Source organism: Salmo salar, chromosome 05 (genome assembly GCF_965601325.2).
Source record: "Salmo salar chromosome 05, fSalSal1, whole genome shotgun sequence".
NCBI lineage: Eukaryota > Metazoa > Chordata > Actinopteri > Salmoniformes > Salmonidae > Salmo > Salmo salar.
Genome location: NC_138295.1, coordinates 21,667,736 through 21,686,635, shown reverse-complemented (window position 1 = coordinate 21,686,635; position 18,900 = coordinate 21,667,736). Strand labels below are relative to the sequence as shown.

Genomic DNA, 18,900 nt, shown 5'->3' with positions numbered 1-18,900 from the left:
TGCAGTGTAAGACCATCAAATAAAAACACGGGCTGAGATTAAAGCGCTCGGTTACAACATTACATGAGTTTTTGAAGACTCAACTAACTACACAGTCTAGGCTATCCCAGAGGTGGTATACTTTGAACAGCCTTACTGAACAGCTGTGAGCAGTTGAGTATACCACAGCTGATCTGATGGGTAAAGGCCCCTAGCATCTATTTCAACCACAATATGCACTGCATTAATTCCTGGTCAGTGCTCCAATACAGAGCTAAGCCACAACATGGAAGCTCTACCCACCATCATCACCCTATCATAAAAAAAAAAAAAAGACAGACAATTCTCAACTGTTCTGGGGGAAAAAATCCACGGGACAGTAGCAAAAAATAAAAAGAAGGCCATTGCATGCAAACAGTACGCTGTGTTATTTATAGTCTGCGTCGAAGAGTGGTACGCACTGATGCAACTGCTAATGAGGCGGCTGGGGACAGGACAAGGAGTGCCAGATGTACAGCTGTACACCACAGTACACACTTCACTTAATGAAGGTGATTGGGAGAGAGGAGGGAGGAAGGAGAGAGGAGTGGTAGAGGGAGAGAGGAGTGATAGAGGGAGGTAAACATGCGAGGAGTAGTGGAGGCAGATCTTACCCGTAGGCCACGCCGGCGACGGTGCACTTCTTGAACTGCATCACGTTGCAGGTCAGAGTCCCCGTCTTGTCAGAGAAGATGTATTTCACCTTTAAGACAAGAGTGAGACAGCTAATCACTGCTTAGTGTCGATCGGAGACAGCCAATCATTGCTTAGTGTCGACCAGCGGCACACCAGCGACAGGAATGTTGAGCCATGTGGCGCTCCGTTTAAATCAGTAATGGAATAAGATCAGACTGCACAAACGCTTTACTTCAAATGGTAACCAACACCAATTCATGGGTGACTAGAATTTATTTTTTGTCAACATTGGAAACAAATGTGTATTTGCTGCAACTACTATGTGCAGGGGAAGGTGGATATAATTCATGAATTAAATGTAATTCATAAAAATGTTGAACAAGCAGCATTACCTGTCCTAGTTCTTCATTCAGGTTGGAAGTGCGAGCCACGGCTGGGGTGTTAGTGGGCTCATAGAGCATGTCTGTATCCTGAAATAATCATATAGAATGTTATGAGACAACAACAACAACTTCAAACATTTCAACTTTGACATCAAGTGACTAGACAGCAAGAGACCTGTGTGCCATGCTCGAAAGACTTGAATTGGGGTCAGAGCTATATGAGACATTAACAGGGTTGGGGGTCAATTACATTTCAAATCAGGAAGTAAACTGAATTAACAATACATGTAATTGACCCCCAACCCCAGTCAATGATAACCACGGGGCTCCAAATCCTGTGTCTTCTCTCACCCAGTTGATGAAGAAGGCCTGTGTGAACTTGATGACCTCCAGAGTCACCAGCAGACTGATGGGGATCAGGTTGTTGAAGAGAATGATGAAGGTGAGGAAGTTGAGGCCAAAGTTTGCGGCACCACCATCTGTCAGCGGGACGGCAAGATTCGGGGGGAGAGAGGAACAATAGACCAGATTTTTGTCAGCATTGAATCCCACCCAAAACCGTCGGGAAAAAGCCCAGTTCCCAGAGTTCTAATGCTCAACGTTTTCACAATGCAGTGTATGCCTTGTACAACATTGTATCAAAGTTGTGCATTAGGTGAGATTTAATACCCATCTCTTCCACCCCACCTCATCCTCTCGCCACTGAAATTGATATTCACTCCAATTAAGGTCCCATAATTCTGGCTACAGAAATGGGACTGATCTAGAGTAGAATCATTTAGGTCATATAGCAGCAGCCTTGGCATCCAGCATGATCCAGGCAATGAATTCCACAACGCACTGTGAGGAATTATGGATTCTCCTTCACCCGATCCATGATGAAACAATCAAAAACACCAAAAAGGAGACATACAATCCCCACTGTCAGAGTAGTAGCTCACACAAAAACATGAGTGATGTGAATTACCTTTCCTCAGCTTGCAGGAGTCGCAAGAGAAACTTTCCTCAACCAAAGCGTTTCCCTTTAGTTTAGCAGTTGCGAGGAGCCCTTTTCCCCACAACAGAATGATTTAAAGATGAAATCATAAAAAAAGATGGAGTTCAAAATGGAAGCTACTGCTATTGGAACGACAGCACACAGAGAGGAGAGGAGGGAGGACTTGCCAGAGGTGGGGTGGAAGACAAACGAGTTTGATGTCTCAAGACAAAAGGAGAGGGATTCAGTCCAAAGCACATTCCTGTCCCAACCAACAAGGAGTGTAAAAGAGCAGGATGGATTTAGAGATCAACATTGAGCAGTGTGATTGGCCTGTAAGTAACTATTTTCTCTGTAGTGTGTGAGGTCACCTTGTTACACATGAACTGATATATTCTCAGAGGGGTAAATAAAGGTTGGGATCAGATTAAATTGCAGCCATGAGCAAGTCAATCACAACAAACCAAGACATGCACCATCCACCCCTCTATCTCCTTCTTATGTCTGACTATAGCTGTGATATATTGGAGTAAAATTCAGGTAATACGTGATTTTGCATCAGTATTTGCTTCTATTTCAGAGCATGTGTATCCAAAAGTAAAACCAGCCCAGCCCATCTCCTCTACTATAACTTTCTACTATAGTAGAGCAAAGAGCACCCACAACCGTGGGCTAACTTTTAGGGGACAGCGAAAACCCACACCGCGCTAAGATGAGTTAATGGGTGAAGTGCGGGGTAAGCTGTTTAAGCATTGGGCAGTCAGCAGAAACCGACAAAATCCGCAAAAAAACCAACAACCTGCTTTTTAGTGGACGGGGATTTAACCGTGAACGTATAACAAATGGCCGGACGTTATTTTCAACTCTTCATCTGCATAAAGGCTGTTACGATCTAAAGACTGGGGACCATGCCAGTTTGGATGTCAGCAGTGTAGGCTGTGTCATTGTCAAATTCATTATTTATTGTGTATGCATAAACATAAACGTGCCCTCTTTGACATACTGTATGGGTAACGTACAGTATGTGGTTTGATGTGTGGTGATCCAGCTTCTCTCCCCACTGACCAGCATGCACTGCCAGTCCATTCATCTTGACATTGTGCTCTCCATCTGACTACAGATTGTGTTGACATGTCTCAATGTGCAATTACAGTCAAGTAATTTGGGTAAGCAGTATGTAAATGCTACAGTGAAAGTTAATATGATTTGATGAATTCACCACCTCTCTCTTTTGACACAGGTCGAAAAAATCTTCAGTGGACTGAGCCCCTCCCTCCCTAAAAGGAACAGTCAGTCTCAAGATGGACGCCTGCTTTATGACTCACATCACCCTCATTTGTACACCACTCTCTGCTCTACCCCATAGGATGGAGTCTTTTAGGTGGGAGTTTCAAAGCTACAAACAAGAGCAGTGAAACCCCTGGAGATCGAGTCAATCAAATTTTCTGAGACTGAGGGGAGAGTAGGTCATAAAACAAGCATGAAATTGACAACCTCTCCTAACACAGGCCTAGTTGAAAATAGAGTAATGGCTGTAGTGAGACATTAATCAGTTTGCAAAACGAGGCTCACAGACTCATTGGAAAAGAAAGCCATCTTTTGCAATGGGGAAAAAAATACTAAAAGCACTTTTCAAGTAGCCACAGAGGCTGTAAAGTTCTATTACCTGTCGCTTTTATTCTTTCAATAGTAGTTAGTCTAACACCGGCTTTAATTGAAAAACATGTCTCAAGAGTGGATGTGAAAATCTATCTTGTGCTGAAATAGGTTTTGAATCACTCCTTCGCTCTCTGTTTTGCTTTATAAAGAATAAACACTGGCAGCGGGAGGGAGAGAAAGAGGGAGGCATTTAGAAAATGTCACCGGTAACCCCTGAGTTGTACTGCAGCATCTATGTTCATCTACACGTAGAAGCATCCTGCCTACCAAGAGCTTCCTGAGCGCAATCTCATCTCTAGCTCTCACAGGACAAAGAGCAGAAGTGAAGTTTCTTGACTCATAGTCCATTTGTGGTAAAAAGGCACAAAAAAAGGGTGGCTGGATCTGAGGCCTAGGTTTGCAAAGAGTTTAACGCATCACACACGAATGGAGGAGAAAGGGGGAAACACTGTGTGGATCAGGCACTAAAAGGAACTAAAGAGTAGAGCGTAAGAGCTGGAGGGGTAAACCTAGCGTCGGATCCCTGGCCTGTGCTGTCCATGGCAAGGGGGCCCTTACAAAATACGACAACCATATAGAGGGGGCTTAGCATAGGCAGAGCTTCAGTTAGGGTGTTAGTATGGAAGGGTCATTCACGGATTGGCCAAGGCTTTTAAATGGTTGTTACCTGGAGCTGTTAAAAAACAACAAAGAAAAACAAAGAACCAAAACAGAACATTAGAAATGAACCAAAATGTACAGCAGCGCACTGATATTCAACCATTCCTTTCATTCACATCACGTCTATGCATGTCACAATCAGTTATGTTTACATGGGAATACCATCAATCCCCATCGCCACATATTTGACTTGTGTTGCAAATACATACTTTAACAGAGGCAAAGTAAAAGAAACAATGACACAGCGACATCAACAAAACATAACTCAAAAAGCAGACACAATATGTGGACTATAACTTGCGTTGGTGCTCTTACAGTTCAAGTCCATGTACCAGGCTGCATTGCCGTACTGGTACTTCCAGATGGTCTGTCCGATTGAACAAACCAGAGAGATGGCCAGTAGACAGCCGAACAGCAGTAGAATCTGGAAGTTTGTGATGCGCTCCACGTTGGACAGCTTCAGAGGCGGCCGTGTGGAATTCTGGACAAAAGTAACAGACATAATAGAAGTTATAATACAAAACCCCCTAAAAATGACTGATATGTGGATTTCTTACAAACCTACGTGGCTCTGGATAAGATTGTCCGCTAAATTACAAATGTACATGTGGACCAGCAGAGGGCTTCACCTGCATGAGCTTGGTGTCGTGTCCAGTGTAGACCACAACGCCATGGACCCACTGGGTGTTCCTCAGCTGGGCACCTCGCAGCAGAATCTGGTCCGGACCCAGAGGCACGGTGCTGGAGTCACAAACAGAAGTGTCCATGAGTCTCCAGCATAGGCGTAGTGTGGAGGAGCTTGCAAAACTATGGAACTCAAATCCAACGTTGAGCTTTCACTGCTACAGTGACGCTGTCACTGAGTACGGAGGGAACAGAAGTCCTCACTTCTTCCAGTTTTCAGGGACTTTGTTCTACCTCAGGATTAAGATGCAAGTCTGTATTTCAGATGACTGACACCATGTTCTTTATTACTATGGATTGGCAAAGCCCCCAAACAAACACATAAACTAACACTAAGCAGGTGCTTCTAATCTTCTCTTTACTCCATAGAAACATGAAATTAGCCACAAACCCACACAATTCACTGTGCTGGAAAAGCTGCTAGCTGGTTGAAAAAGGCAGAGCGGTGTGTTGTGTCCCACCTGTGTCCGTCCAGACGGATGTTCCCCACAAACTCATAGAGATGGCGGTTGGGGCTCTCGCACTCCATGCGCCCAGAGAGACGCATTAGGCTGTCAATGTCCTTGATCTCCGAGGTGATTTGCAGTCCCTGTGCGCACGCATGCGCACGCATGCGCACACGCGCACACACACACGCGCACACACACACACACACACACACACACACACACACACACACACACACACACACACACACACACACACACACACACACACACACACACACACACACACACACACACACACACACACACACACACACACACACACACACACACACACACACACACACACACACACACACACACACACACACACACACACACACACACACACACGTTCCAATTCTATTTCAATTAAGGGGATAGCCTATATTGAGAAAACACTTCACTTTCGTAATGGACTGAGCTAAAATTGGTTAATGTGGTTTCTGAAATATCAGAAAAAAATATCAGAACATCTCATCTGGGAAACTCCTGGAAGGCTGACTAAAAGTTATCCCTGGCTGACTTTCAGTTCAATACTTCCAAGTTGCCTATTTCCCAGGAGATGGAGTAAACGAAAATGTAGGAGAGAGAAATAATCACCTGTCGGATTTTGAGGTTTGTTTCTCCATCCAAGTTTGACGTCTCAATGTAGCACATGCCTTGGGGCTCACTTGTTTAAAAAGGGGACGTAAAAGAGCATCAAATTGAACATCGGACCTGGAGAACTTAAGATAAAAGTTAATTCTATATAATAGACTCATTCATCCATTTAATGATGATTTTTGATAGAAATAGAGAGGTGGGACTCCAACAAACAAAGGCCGCAAAGTTTTCTGATACCAGGTTGTTTTGAACTAATACAGCCAAGCATTTTATGACAGCCCCAAGTCCTGGAAAAGCGGCATAGGCAAGGCTAACATCTGTTTGCAGCTGACCTTGAACTCAGTCGACTTTCAAAGACAGAGAAAGTAAACAGGCATGCCAAGCGAGCACTAGAACCACAGCAGAACAAAATGGGGCTCTGACAGACACAGGGACAGAGTTACAGAGCGCACCGGACCAGGTGGGTCGCTGGTTTGCCGCTTTTTTAATAGAGTGATTGATGCATGACGAGGGCCCATCCAAAAACAGGGGAAGAAGGAGAAAATCCAAAAGGGTTTTTTCCCACTCAAACCCTAACCTCAATCAATGAGGTTGTAGTTTCAGCTGTTTTGAGTCATTGGGTGATCAATAAGGGCTTTGGACTCCTGACGACAGACAATTGCTTTGCAGGAATGTTCTAGAACCAGTCAGTCATGCTTCAAATGTCCTGTTGACAAGATGGGACCAGTGCATCAACAACACTGTTGGAGTATTCATGAATATTTAGTATTAATCAAATATTCCAAATATCTACTTGATTATAGTAGATGCATTGTTGTAAGCATGTTACAATATGCTATTATGCCTGGTTCAATTCCAGGCTGTATCACAGCGTCGTCCGGGTTAGGGTTTGGCCGGGGTAGGACGTCATTGTAAATAAGAATTTGTTCTTAACTGACTTGTCTAGTTAAATAAAGGTTAAATAAAAATATAAACAAATATGCCAAGATTAATTAAAATGTTGTCATGTCAGTCACAGAAATGTCACTATTTCTATGGTCCCAGCATGCAACGTTTTAGTGTTGACTTATAGAGCCATGCACAGTTAGGAACATGGAAACCCATTCACAGTTCACACACAAACTTATGCTCTTGTCTCAACCTTAAGCATGCTTTTCTGTGGTGCTACACTAAGAAACTAACTGAAACACTTTCCATGTTTGCTTAACGAATAACAGTTTGGTTACAGGTCTTAAAGAGCAATTCAATAATTTATGTCTTGTCTCGCTATATTTTCAAGCCATAAAAACATTTCTTGTTAAGGCATCTGACTGTGCCTAGATGGGATCAATGTGTTCACTGACCCATTCACCTTAATCTCTGGCTTTACCTTCCTGCCTTAGAATGTCAAATCCAATATTTATCATTAATGTTGGCAGTGCAAGACAAAACGTCCTGAGTTGTAGTTGACTTGTATGCTATGCCCCTCTTCCCACGCTCCCACCGCCACACTCCCACCCTCATGCTCGGCAGTGTGGTTCGGTTCCTGACCTGGAAGACAGAATGACAAGGTCGGCCGGGAGGTGATCCCCATTGGCCGCTTTCACTACCTCCCCAACGCCCACCTGATAGTACCCAGCACGCACCAGGAGGGGTCAGCGAGAGCAGGGGCATCCAGGAGAAGGACATTAGGGAGAGAAGAAGGGGAGGAGGGTGAGAGGTAGAGTACAAACAAACACCAAAACAAGGGAGGGGAAAGAGAATGGTTTAATTTTATGGAATAATAAGGACAGTGTAACCCTTGCACGTCCAGAGGGTTTGGTATAAACTGGTTTCAAAAGCCATTTGGACAAGGTTATTACAAACTATATCAAGTCATTTAGGATCGTCATATACAGTACTATACAAATACAATAACCCAATTTATTCAATATAAATAATAGGGCGAGAGGAATTACAATTTAATGAGATTTTAGATGAGGTCTGGAAAACGTGCAAATAAATTGCTACTGTGCAAACAGACAAAACAGTGTGCCATCTGGATTCAGTACAGCGTGTAGGCCTGTGCCATCTGGATTCAGTACAGCGTGTAGGCCTGTGCCATCTGGATTCAGTACAGCGTGTAGGCCTGTGCCATCTGGATTCAGTACAGCGTGTAGGCCTGTGCCATCTGGATTCAGTACAGCGTGTAGGCCTGTGCCATCTGGATTCAGTACAGCATGTAGGCCTGTGCCATCTGGATTCAGCACAGCATGTAGGCCTGTTGCATTGTTTCAGCTTTTTCAAAGTATGGGTAATAGGTCAGAAAGGACATAATCAGACAGTAAACCGAGGCAGGGCCCAAAGTAAGACCTGGTCCAAATTAAGTTTGAAAAGGTGAAGGAGGAAAGGACGTGAAGACATGTTAGAAGGAAGTGATGATTCCCACAATGCAATACCGTTTCTCAGTCTTTAAAAAAACTCTTTAATAGCAGTAGCAGCAGATCTGGATCTTTACAACATTGAAAATGTAGCATGCACTTAACCTGCTTTGATAGTAGGCCAACGTTTTTAATCGAGGCACTTAAAATGTCTGCTCTTATTTGGAATCAATCACCACTTCCTTGTGTGAGCTGACAGAGAGAGGGAGGGAGAGAGAGAACAGAGGAGGAGATGTCCTCAGGGTCTGGCGGGAACAGGTAGGTGAACCCACAGACTTCTACCTGGATGACAGGAGGATAGAGTCCGCAGGTACGTAATCTGAGCATCCTACTCGAATTACATCTCCCACCACTGCCTGTAAGAAACACACTGGTTACTGATGGATAGAGCCCACTGCCTGGAAGAAACACACTGGTTACTGATGGATAGAGCCCACTGCCTGGAAGAAACACACTGGTTACTGATGGATAGAGCCCACTGCCTGGAAGAAACACACTGGTTACTGATGGATAGAGCCCACTGCCTGGAAGAAACACACTGGTTACTGATGGATAGAGCCCACTGCCTGGAAGAAACACACTGGTTACTGATGGATAGAGATCACTGCATGGAAGAAACACACTGGTTACTGATGGATAGAGATCACTGCCTGGAAGAAACACACTGGTTACTGATGGATAGAGCCCACTGCCTGGAAGAAACACACTGGTTACTGATGGATAGAGATCACTGCATGGAAGAAACACACTGGTTACTGATGGATAGAGATCACTGCCTGGAAGAAACACACTGGTTACTGATGGATAGAGCCCACTGCCTGGAAGAAACACACTGGTTACTGATGGATAGAGATCACTGCCTGGAAGAAACACACTGGTTACTGATGGATAGAGCCCACTGCCTGGAAGAAACACACTGGTTACTGATGGATAGAGATCACTGCATGGAAGAAACACACTGGTTACTGATGGATAGAGATCACTGCCTGGGAAGTCATGGAAATGATCATCATGTGAAAAATGAGAAGTAAACAATCGTAGTGAAATAATATAATTTATAAAACAGAGGAATAAATAAGCCAGTCGTCTTTCCAGGGTTGGTCAACCAGGCAGAAAACCTGGGTCGTGTTTATTAGGCGCCTAACGGAAGAAAGTGTCATGAAACAGGAAGGGACAACCTAGACTTGTTTTCATTTTCTGTTGCGGTGTTTGCGTGCTCTAATGAAAACGACCCTAAATATCTTATGTTCCACTGCCACTTCAAGTGGATTACACCGTTTCTTTTCCTGTGAGGAACAATAAAAGCTACAGGGCAAAGACGTGCATCTGTATTTCATACCCCAGCAAACTCCTTGTTTCTGCCCAAAATGTCAGAATGAGGTCTTCCCATAAGCATTAATATAATATCTAGAACAGTAATTCACCTTGTTCTGTATCCTCTGGGGTTCATCATTAAGTGTTTGGCTTCCACAATTTCAGAGGCAATTTCTCACAGTAATGGTAAAAAATATGCAAGAAACCTCTCCCGGTTTGAAATGACAATATATTTACCTGGGCCACTAAAACCATGCATTCTCCAGAACCAGAGGCAACGGTGAACCTTTCTTAATGTCTTGTCCTGCCTCTCGCCCCCCCAGCAGAGCTGTAGTAAGGAGAAACCAGTTGTGTGTGCCTTCTATTTAACGGCCAGGCTATTAATATCACGCTTCCTTACCTTTTTTCCTTTTTCACCTGATTATTGTGGGTGGACCATTTCTGACACGGTAATTAACTGGGGTGTTTTATGACCACTGGACTAAAAGCTGCTCTCTCTCTCTCCATGTCTGTTATGTTCTCGGGCATAGCCTTCCTTCTCTTCTTATCGTTGTCCGTCCACATGGAAGCAGTGGATTAATTAGTGACCAGGCCAGGCTGATGAAAGGGGCCGGATGGTGAACAGGAGGTGTTGGTGTGTGTGTACTTAATATAGAAAGATTGGATAGGAAGAGACTGTTGTGGACACATCCTCATCAACATCTGTTCTTTGTTCCAGTTCTTGTGGGATGTCAGTGGCTGTCTATGAATATCTCTCCTAGAATAATATCACACCCCTGCCTGATGCCGTTGGTTAAAGGGGAAGTTCCGTATTTTACAAATTAATGTTAGATGATCCCAGCATCCTTAAAAAAGGTTATTTGTCCATTACTTTACTTATTTGCATGGTTGCCCCTATCACTCCCATTGATAATCAACTACCTGTGGCTAAAGTTAGCAGAAGTTTGTAGTGGCGGTTCCAATAAAACCGATCCATGGATTACCCTACTGTCTCTCCTGGTACATAGACTACTTTCAGAGTGGGGAACAATCTAACACTGAATTGTAAAACACAGAACTTTCCCTTTAAGTTAAAAGGAGGTAGTCTGGTAATGTACCTTGGCCCAGTGCACGATCTCCCAGGCACCATTCCTCAGCACTTTAAAGAGCAGAGACAAAAAGGTAAGAGAAGTGTTGTGACACGCAAGATAAATCACTACCACCATGCTTTGTTTAGCCTACTTAGAAGGCACAGTGTTACACAATGCATACCGAGCCATATATTCTGTCTTGTCATTTGACAACAAAGAAATGCATTCATGTTTTGAAGGCTAGGCCTACATACACACATAATGTACACACACACACACACGTTCAAAAGTTTGCGGTCACTTAAATGTCCTTGATTGAAAGAAAAGCACATTTTTGGTCCATTAAAACAACATCACATTGATCAGAAATACAGTGAAGACATTGTTAATGTTGTAAATGACTATTGAGCTGGAAACAGAAGTTTACCATTTTAAAAAGGCTAATTGACCATTCGAAAACCATTTGAAAACTGTTCTACTAATTAAAGAAGCAATAAAACAATAAAACAATAAAACTGGCCTTGTTTAGACTAGTGTATCTAGAGCATCAGCATTTGTGGGTTCAATGACAGGCTCAAAATGGCCAGAAACAAATAACTTTCTTCTGAAACTTGTCAGTCTATTCTTGTTCTGAGAAATGAAGGCTATTCCATGCGAGAAATTGCCAAGAAACTGAAGATCTGGTAAAACCCTGTGTACTATTCCCTTCACAGAACAGCGCAAACTGGCTTTAACCAGAATAGAAAGAGGAGTGGGAGGCCCCTGTGCACAACTGAACAAGAGGACAAGTACATTAGAGTGTCTAGTTTGAGAAACTGACGCCTCATAAGTCCACAACTGGCAGCTTCATTAAATAGTACCCGCAAAACACCAGTCTCAACGTCAACAGTGAAGAGGCGATTCCGGGATGCTGGCATTCTAGGCAGAGTTGCAAAGAAAAAGCCATATCTCAGACTGGCCAATAAAAAGAAAATATTAAGATGGGCAAAAGAACACAGACACTGGAAGATTGGGAAAAAATTGTTACGGACAGACAAATCTAAGTTTGAGGGGTTCGGATCACAAAGAACAACATTCGTGATACACAGAAAAAATGAAAAGATGCTGGTGGAGTGCTTGACGCTATCTGTCAAGCATGGTGGAGGCAATGTGATGGTCTGGGGGTGCTTTGGTGGTGGTAAAGTGGGAGATTTATACAGGGTAAAAGGGATCTTGAAGAAGGAAGGCTATCACTCCATTTTGCAACCCCAGGCCATACCCTGTGGACGGCGCTTAATTGAAGCCAATTTCCTCCTACAACAGAACAATGGCCCAAAGCACAGCGCCAAATGAGATGATTGTGGACTACAGGAAAAGGAGGACCTAGCACGCCCCCATTCTCATCGATGGGGCTGTCGTGGAGCAAGTTGAGAGCTTCAAGTTCCTTGGTGTCCACATCAACAACAAACTAGAATGGTCCAAACACACCAAGACAGTCGTGAAGAGGGCACGACAAAGCCTATTCCCCTTCAGGAAACTAAAAAGATTTGGCATGGGTCCTGAGCTCCTCAAAAGGTTCTACAGCTGCAACATCGAGAGCATCCTGACTGGTTGCATCACTGCCTGGTACAGCAATTGCTCGGCCTCTGACCTCAAGGCACTACAGAGGGCAGTACGTACAGCCCAGTACATCACTGGAGCTAAGCTGCCTACCATCCAGGACCTCTACACCAGGCTGTGTCAGAGGAAGGCCCTAAAAATTGTCAAAGACCCCAGCCATCCCAGTCATAGACTGTTCTCTCTACTACCTCATGGCAAGTGGTACCGGAGTGCCAAGTCTAGGACAAAAAGGCTTCTCAACAGTTTTTACCCCCAAGCCATAAGACTCCTGAACAGGTAATCAAATAGCTACCCGGACTATTTGCATTGTATGACCCCCCTCCCAACCCCTGTTTTACAATGATGCTACTCTCTGTTTATCATATAAGCATATTCACTTTAACTATACATTCATGTACAAACTACCTCAATTGGGCCGACCAACCAGTGCTCCCGCACATTGGCTAATTGGGCTATCTGCATTGTGCCCCACCACCCACCAACCCCTGTTTTACACTACTGCCACTCTCTGTTCATCATATATGCATAGTCACTTTAACCATATCTACATACTACCTCAATCAGCCCGACTAACCGATGTCTGTATGTAGCCTCGCTACTTTTATAGCCTCGCTACTATATATAGCATTGTCTTTTTACTGTTGTTTTATTTCTTTACTTATCTATTGTTCACCTAATACCTTTTTTACACTATTGGTTAGAACCTGTAAGTAAGCATTTCACTGTAAGGTCTACACCTTGTATTCGGCGCACGTGACAAATAAAATTTGATTTGATTTGAAACTATGCAAGAACTATTTAGGGAAGACGCAGTCAGCTGGTATTCTGTCTATAATGGAGTGGCCAGCACAGTCACCGGATCTCAACCCTATTGATCTCAAGCCAATCTGACTTTTGGGAGGTGCTTCAGAAAGCATGGGGTGAAATCGCTTCAGATTACCTCAACAAATTGACAACTACAATGCCAAAGGTCCGCAAGGCTGGAATTGCTGCAAATGACGAAAGCAAAGTTTGAAGGACACAATTACTTAAATTAAGAAATCATTATTTATAACCTTGTCAACGTCTTGAATATATTTCCTATTCAAGGACATTTCTAAGTGACCCCAAACATTTGAACGGTACTATCTATCTATCTATCTATATATATATACATACATACATATATATACACATATATATACACATACATATATATACACATACACATACATATATATACACATACACATACATATATACATATACATATATACATACACATACACATACATATATATATATACACATACATATATATATATATATACACATACATATATATAACTTGTGACCTTCTTAGTGAGCTATGAAAAGAATTACCATTTGAAGGGCAATAAAACATCAATCAATCTAGGATTACAACAACAAAGACCGAAAGAATTGGGCCGTACCTTGACATTCCTTCTTGTTGACGACACTGTCAGCGTTGTGACGTTTCTGCAAACAGACAAAATAAACCTGTTTAGTCAAGACAGAAAGTTACGCCATTGAGACATTACACAAGTAATACAGTCAAGGGAATGATGACTGCATTGAAGAAGTGGTAGACTACATGGGGAATAGGGTGCCATTTTGGACTGAAACTATCTGTTGTGGCGGATTACAACAGATTCCTATGATCCAACCCTAATAGGGAAACAACCCGGAGCCTGATGCCAAATAAAGTTTGAAGTTGTATTTGTCGTACGTACAGGACACACATGGTGAACACCTTCCAACTAAACGTTTACTCACAGGCTCCTTCTGGACAATGCAACAACAATAAGAAATAATAAAGGATAAGAATATGAACAAAGAAAATGGCTGAGTCAAATACAATACACATTTTAGCCTAAGTAAAACACAGGAAGGCACAATTTATAGTCCAATAATTACAGTTGAAGTCGGAAGTTAACATACACCTTAGCCAAATACATTTAATCTCCGTTTTACACAATTCCTGACATTTAATCCTAGTAAAAATTCCCTGTTTAAGGTCCGTTAAGATCACCACTTTATTTTAAGAATGTGAAATGTCACAATAATAGTAGAGAGAATTATTTATTTCAGCACATTCCCAGTGGGTGAGAAGTTTACATACACTCAATTAGTATTTGGTAGCATTGCCTTTAAATTGTTTAACTTGGGTAAAACGTTTTGGGTAGCCTTCCACAAGCTTCCCACAATAAGTTGGGTGAATTTTGGCCTATTCCTCCTGACAGAGCTGGTGTAACTGAGTCAGGTTTGTAGGCCTCCTTGCTCGTACACGCTTTTTCAGTTCTGCCAACAAATGTTCTATAGGATTGAGGTCAGGGCAATGTGATGGCCACTCCAATACCTTGACTTCGTTGTCCTTAAGCCATTTTGCCACAACTTTGGAAGTATGCTTGGGGTCATTGTCCATTTGGAAGACCCATTTGCGACCAAGCTTTAACTTCCTGACTGATGTCTTGATGTTGTTTCAATATATCCACATCATTTTCCTACCTCATGATGCCATCTATTTTGTGCGCCAGACCCTCCTACAGCAAAGCACCCCCACAACATGATGCTGCCACCCCTGTGCTTCACGGTTGGGATTGCGTTCTTCAGCTTGCAAGCCTCCCCCTTTTTCCTCCAAACATAACGATGGTCATTATGGCCAAACAGTTTTATTTCATCAGACCAGTGGACATTTCTCCAAAAAGTACGATCTTTGTCCCCATGTGCAGTTGCAAACCCCAGTCTGGCTTTTTTATGGTGGTTTTGGAGCAGTGGCTTCTTCCTTACTGAGCGGCCTTTCATGTGATGTCGATATTGGACTCGTTTGACAGTGGATATAGATACGTTTATACCCGTTTCCTCCAGCATCTTCACAAGGTCCTTTGCTGCTGTTCTGGGATTGATTTGCACTTTTCGCACCAAAGTACGTTCATCTCTAGGAGACAGAACGTGTCTCCTTCCTGAGCGGTATGACAGCTGCGTGGTCCCATGGTGTTTGTACAGATGAACGTGGTACCTTCAGGTGTTTGGACATTTCTCCCAAGGTTGAACCAGACTTGAGGTCTACAATCTTTTTTCTGAGATCTTGGCTGATTTCTTTTGATTTTCCAATAATGTTAAGCAAAGAGGCACTGAGTTTGAAGGTAGACCTTGAAATACATCCACAGGTACACCTCTAATTGACTCAACTGATGTCAATTAGCCTATCAGAAGCTTATAAAGCCATGACATTTTCTGGAATATTCCAAGCTGTTTAAAGGCCCAGTCAACTTAGTGTATGTAAACTTCTGACCCACTGGAATTGTGATACAGTGAATTATAAGTGAAATAATCTGTCTGTAAACAATTGTTGAAAAAATTACTTGTCATGCATAAAGTAGATGACCTAACCGACTTGCCAAAACTATAGTATGTTAACAAGAACTTTGTGGAGTGGTTGAAAAATGAGTTTTAATGACTCCAACCTAAGCGTATGTAAACTTCCGACTTCAACTGTACATGTGTTTTGGGGGAAGGGGGTGTTTAAACTGTACAGTATTTAGCAATCATAATAAGAGTCTGGGAGAACAGTTGTGATGTGTGTGTAGCATAAATGAGTGTGTGTGCGTGCTAAGATGCAGAGAATCACAGCAGGTGGTCTGTCCAGTTCTGTAGGAGTCGATCTGATCTCTGCTGCAGACACAGATCATGATTTATGATGTAGGCTAAACATCTTACAGCCTGCTTCTTGATTAAGTCGTAGTAAAGGTCTGATTAATGAATATTTGCATGTTTGGCTAGAATTGTATTCATCTACCCATGTATTTACAGTGCATTGAAAAGTACTCAGACCCCGGCAGCCTTAATCTCAAATGTATTCAATAATTATTTTACATATCAAAACCACACAATGCCCCATAAAGACAAAGTGAAAACAGGTTTAGACATTTTTGATAATGTATTAAAAATAAAACAGATACTTCATTTACCTAAAAAGTATTCAGACCATTTGCTATGACACTTGAAATTGAGCTCAGGTTTTTCCACTGATCATCCTTGATGTGTCTACAACTTGGAGTCGACCTGTGGTAAATCCAATTGATTGGACATGATTTGGAAAGGCACACACCTGTCTATAAGGTCCCACAGTTGACATTGCATGTCAGAGAAAAAAACCAAGTGATGAGGTCAAAGGAATTGTACATGAAGCTCCGAGACTGGATTGTGTCGAGAGCTGGGGAAGGGTACCAAAACATGTCTGCAGCATTGGATGTCCACAAGAAAACAGTGGCCTCCATCATTCTTAAATGGAAGAAGTTTGGAACCAGCAAGACTCTTCCTAGAGCTGGCCACCCGGCCAAACTGAGCAATCGGGGGAGAAGGGCCTTGGTCAGGGACGTGACCAAGACTCAATGGTCACTCTGACAGAGCTCTAGAGTTCCTCTGTGGAGTTGGAAGAACCTTCCAGAAGGACAACCATCTCTGCAGCTCTCCACCAATAAAGGCCTTTATGGTAATGGCCAGACGAAAGCCACTCCTCAGTAAAAGGCACATGACAGCAAACGCTTGGAGTTTGCCAAAAGGCACCTAAAGGACTCAGACCATGAGAAACAAGATTCTCTGGTCTGATGAAACCAAGCGTACAATCTGGAGGAAACCTGGCATCATCCCTATGGTGAAGCATGGTGGTGGCAGCATCATGCTGTGGGGATGTTTTTCAGCGGCAGGGACGGTGAGACTAGTCAGGATTGAGGGAAAGATGAACGGAGCACAGTACAGAGATATCCTTGATGAAAACCTGCTCCATAGCGCTCAGGACCTCATACTGGGGCAAAGGTTCACCTTCCAACAGGACAACAACCCTGACCACACAGCCAAGACAACGCAGGAGTGGCTTCGGGAAAAGTCTCTGAATGTCCTTGAGTGGCCCAGCAAGAACCCGAATAAACATTTCTGGAGAGATTTGAAAATAGCTGTGCAGCGAAGCTCTCCATCCAACCTGACAGAGCTTGAGAGGATCTTCAGAGAAGAATGGGAGAAACTCCCCAAATACAGGTGTGCCAAGCTTGTAGTCATACCCAAGAAGACTCGAGGCTGTAATCGCTGCCAAAGGTGCTTCAACAAAGTACTGAGCAAAGAGTCAGGACTACCTGGCCTGATGACTCCTTGCTGTCCCCAGCCCACCTGGCCGTGTTGCTGCTCCAGTTTCAACTGTTCTGCCTGCGGCTATGGAACACTGAGCTGTTCACCGGACGTACTACCTGTCCCAGAACTGCTGTTTTCAACTCTCTAGAGACAGCAGGAGCGGTAGAGATACTCAATGATCGGCTATGAAAAGCCAACTGACATTTACTCCTGAGGTGCTGACCTGTTGCACCCTCGACAACCACTGATTATTATTATTTGACCCTGCTGTTCATCTATGATCATTTGAACATCTTGGCCATGTTCTGTTATAATCTCCAACCGGCACAGCCAGAAGAGGACTGGCCACCCCTCATAGCAATGTTCCTCTCTAGGTTTCTTCCTAGATTCTGGCCTTTCTAGGGAGTTTTTCCTAGCCACCGTGCTTCTACACCTGCATTGCTTGCCGTTTGGGGTTTAGGCTGGGTTTCTGTACAGCACTTTCTGACATCAGCTGATGTAAGAAGGGCTTTATAAATAAATTTGATTGATTGATTGATTCTAAACACTTATGTAAATGTGATATTTCAGTTTGTTTTATAGCCAGGTAATGTTACTACAGTAACGTTGTCCGGCTGCAGCACTACGCCAGAACAGTAACGTTGTCCGGCTGCAGCACTACAGTAACATTACCCGGCTGCAGCACTACAGTAACATTTCCCGGCTGCAGCACAACAGTAACATTTCCCGACTGCAGCACTACACCACTACAGTAACATTTCCCGACTGCAGCACTACACCACTACAGTAACATTACTCGGCTGCAGCACTACACCACTAAAGTAACATTACCCGGCTGCAGCACTACACCACTACAGTAACATTACCCGGCTGCAGCACTACACCACTACAGTAACATTTCCCGGCTGCAGCACAACAGTAACATTTCCCGGCTGCAGCACCACACCACTACAGTAACATTACCCGGCTGCAGCACCACACCACTACAGTAACATTACCCGGCTGCAGCACTACACCACTACAGTAACATTACCCGGCTGCAGCACTACACCACTACAGTAACATTTCCCGGCTGCAGCACAACAGTAACATTTCCCGGCTGCAGCACCACACCACTACAGTAACATTACCCGGCTGCAGCACCACACCACTACAGTAACATTACCCGGCTGCAGCACCACACCACTACAGTAACATTACCCGGCTGCAGCACCACACCACTACAGTAACATTACCCGGCTGCAGCACTACACCACTACAGTAACATTACCCGGCTGCAGCACT

The 18,900-nt window shown here is 43.5% G+C and overlaps 1 protein-coding gene across 2 annotated transcripts in view; it reads right to left on the bottom strand.

The window, feature by feature from the left end:
- The window catches only part of atp8a1 (ATPase phospholipid transporting 8A1), a 211,244-nt gene that overhangs the window by 108,158 nt on the left and 84,186 nt on the right, over positions 1-18,900 (bottom strand). For both annotated transcript variants that reach the window (XM_014199122.3, XM_014199124.3), the window contains exons 5-14: positions 13,923-13,968; positions 10,918-10,958; positions 7,638-7,711; positions 6,105-6,174; positions 5,478-5,605; positions 4,962-5,073; positions 4,648-4,813; positions 1,389-1,516; positions 1,047-1,124; positions 633-721 (exon numbers count right to left, since the gene is read on the bottom strand). In XM_014199122.3, the coding sequence (XP_014054597.1) occupies positions 633-721; positions 1,047-1,124; positions 1,389-1,516; positions 4,648-4,813; positions 4,962-5,073; positions 5,478-5,605; positions 6,105-6,174; positions 7,638-7,711; positions 10,918-10,958; positions 13,923-13,968 (932 nt within the window). The remainder of the gene's footprint in view (positions 1-632; positions 722-1,046; positions 1,125-1,388; positions 1,517-4,647; positions 4,814-4,961; positions 5,074-5,477; positions 5,606-6,104; positions 6,175-7,637; positions 7,712-10,917; positions 10,959-13,922; positions 13,969-18,900) is intronic.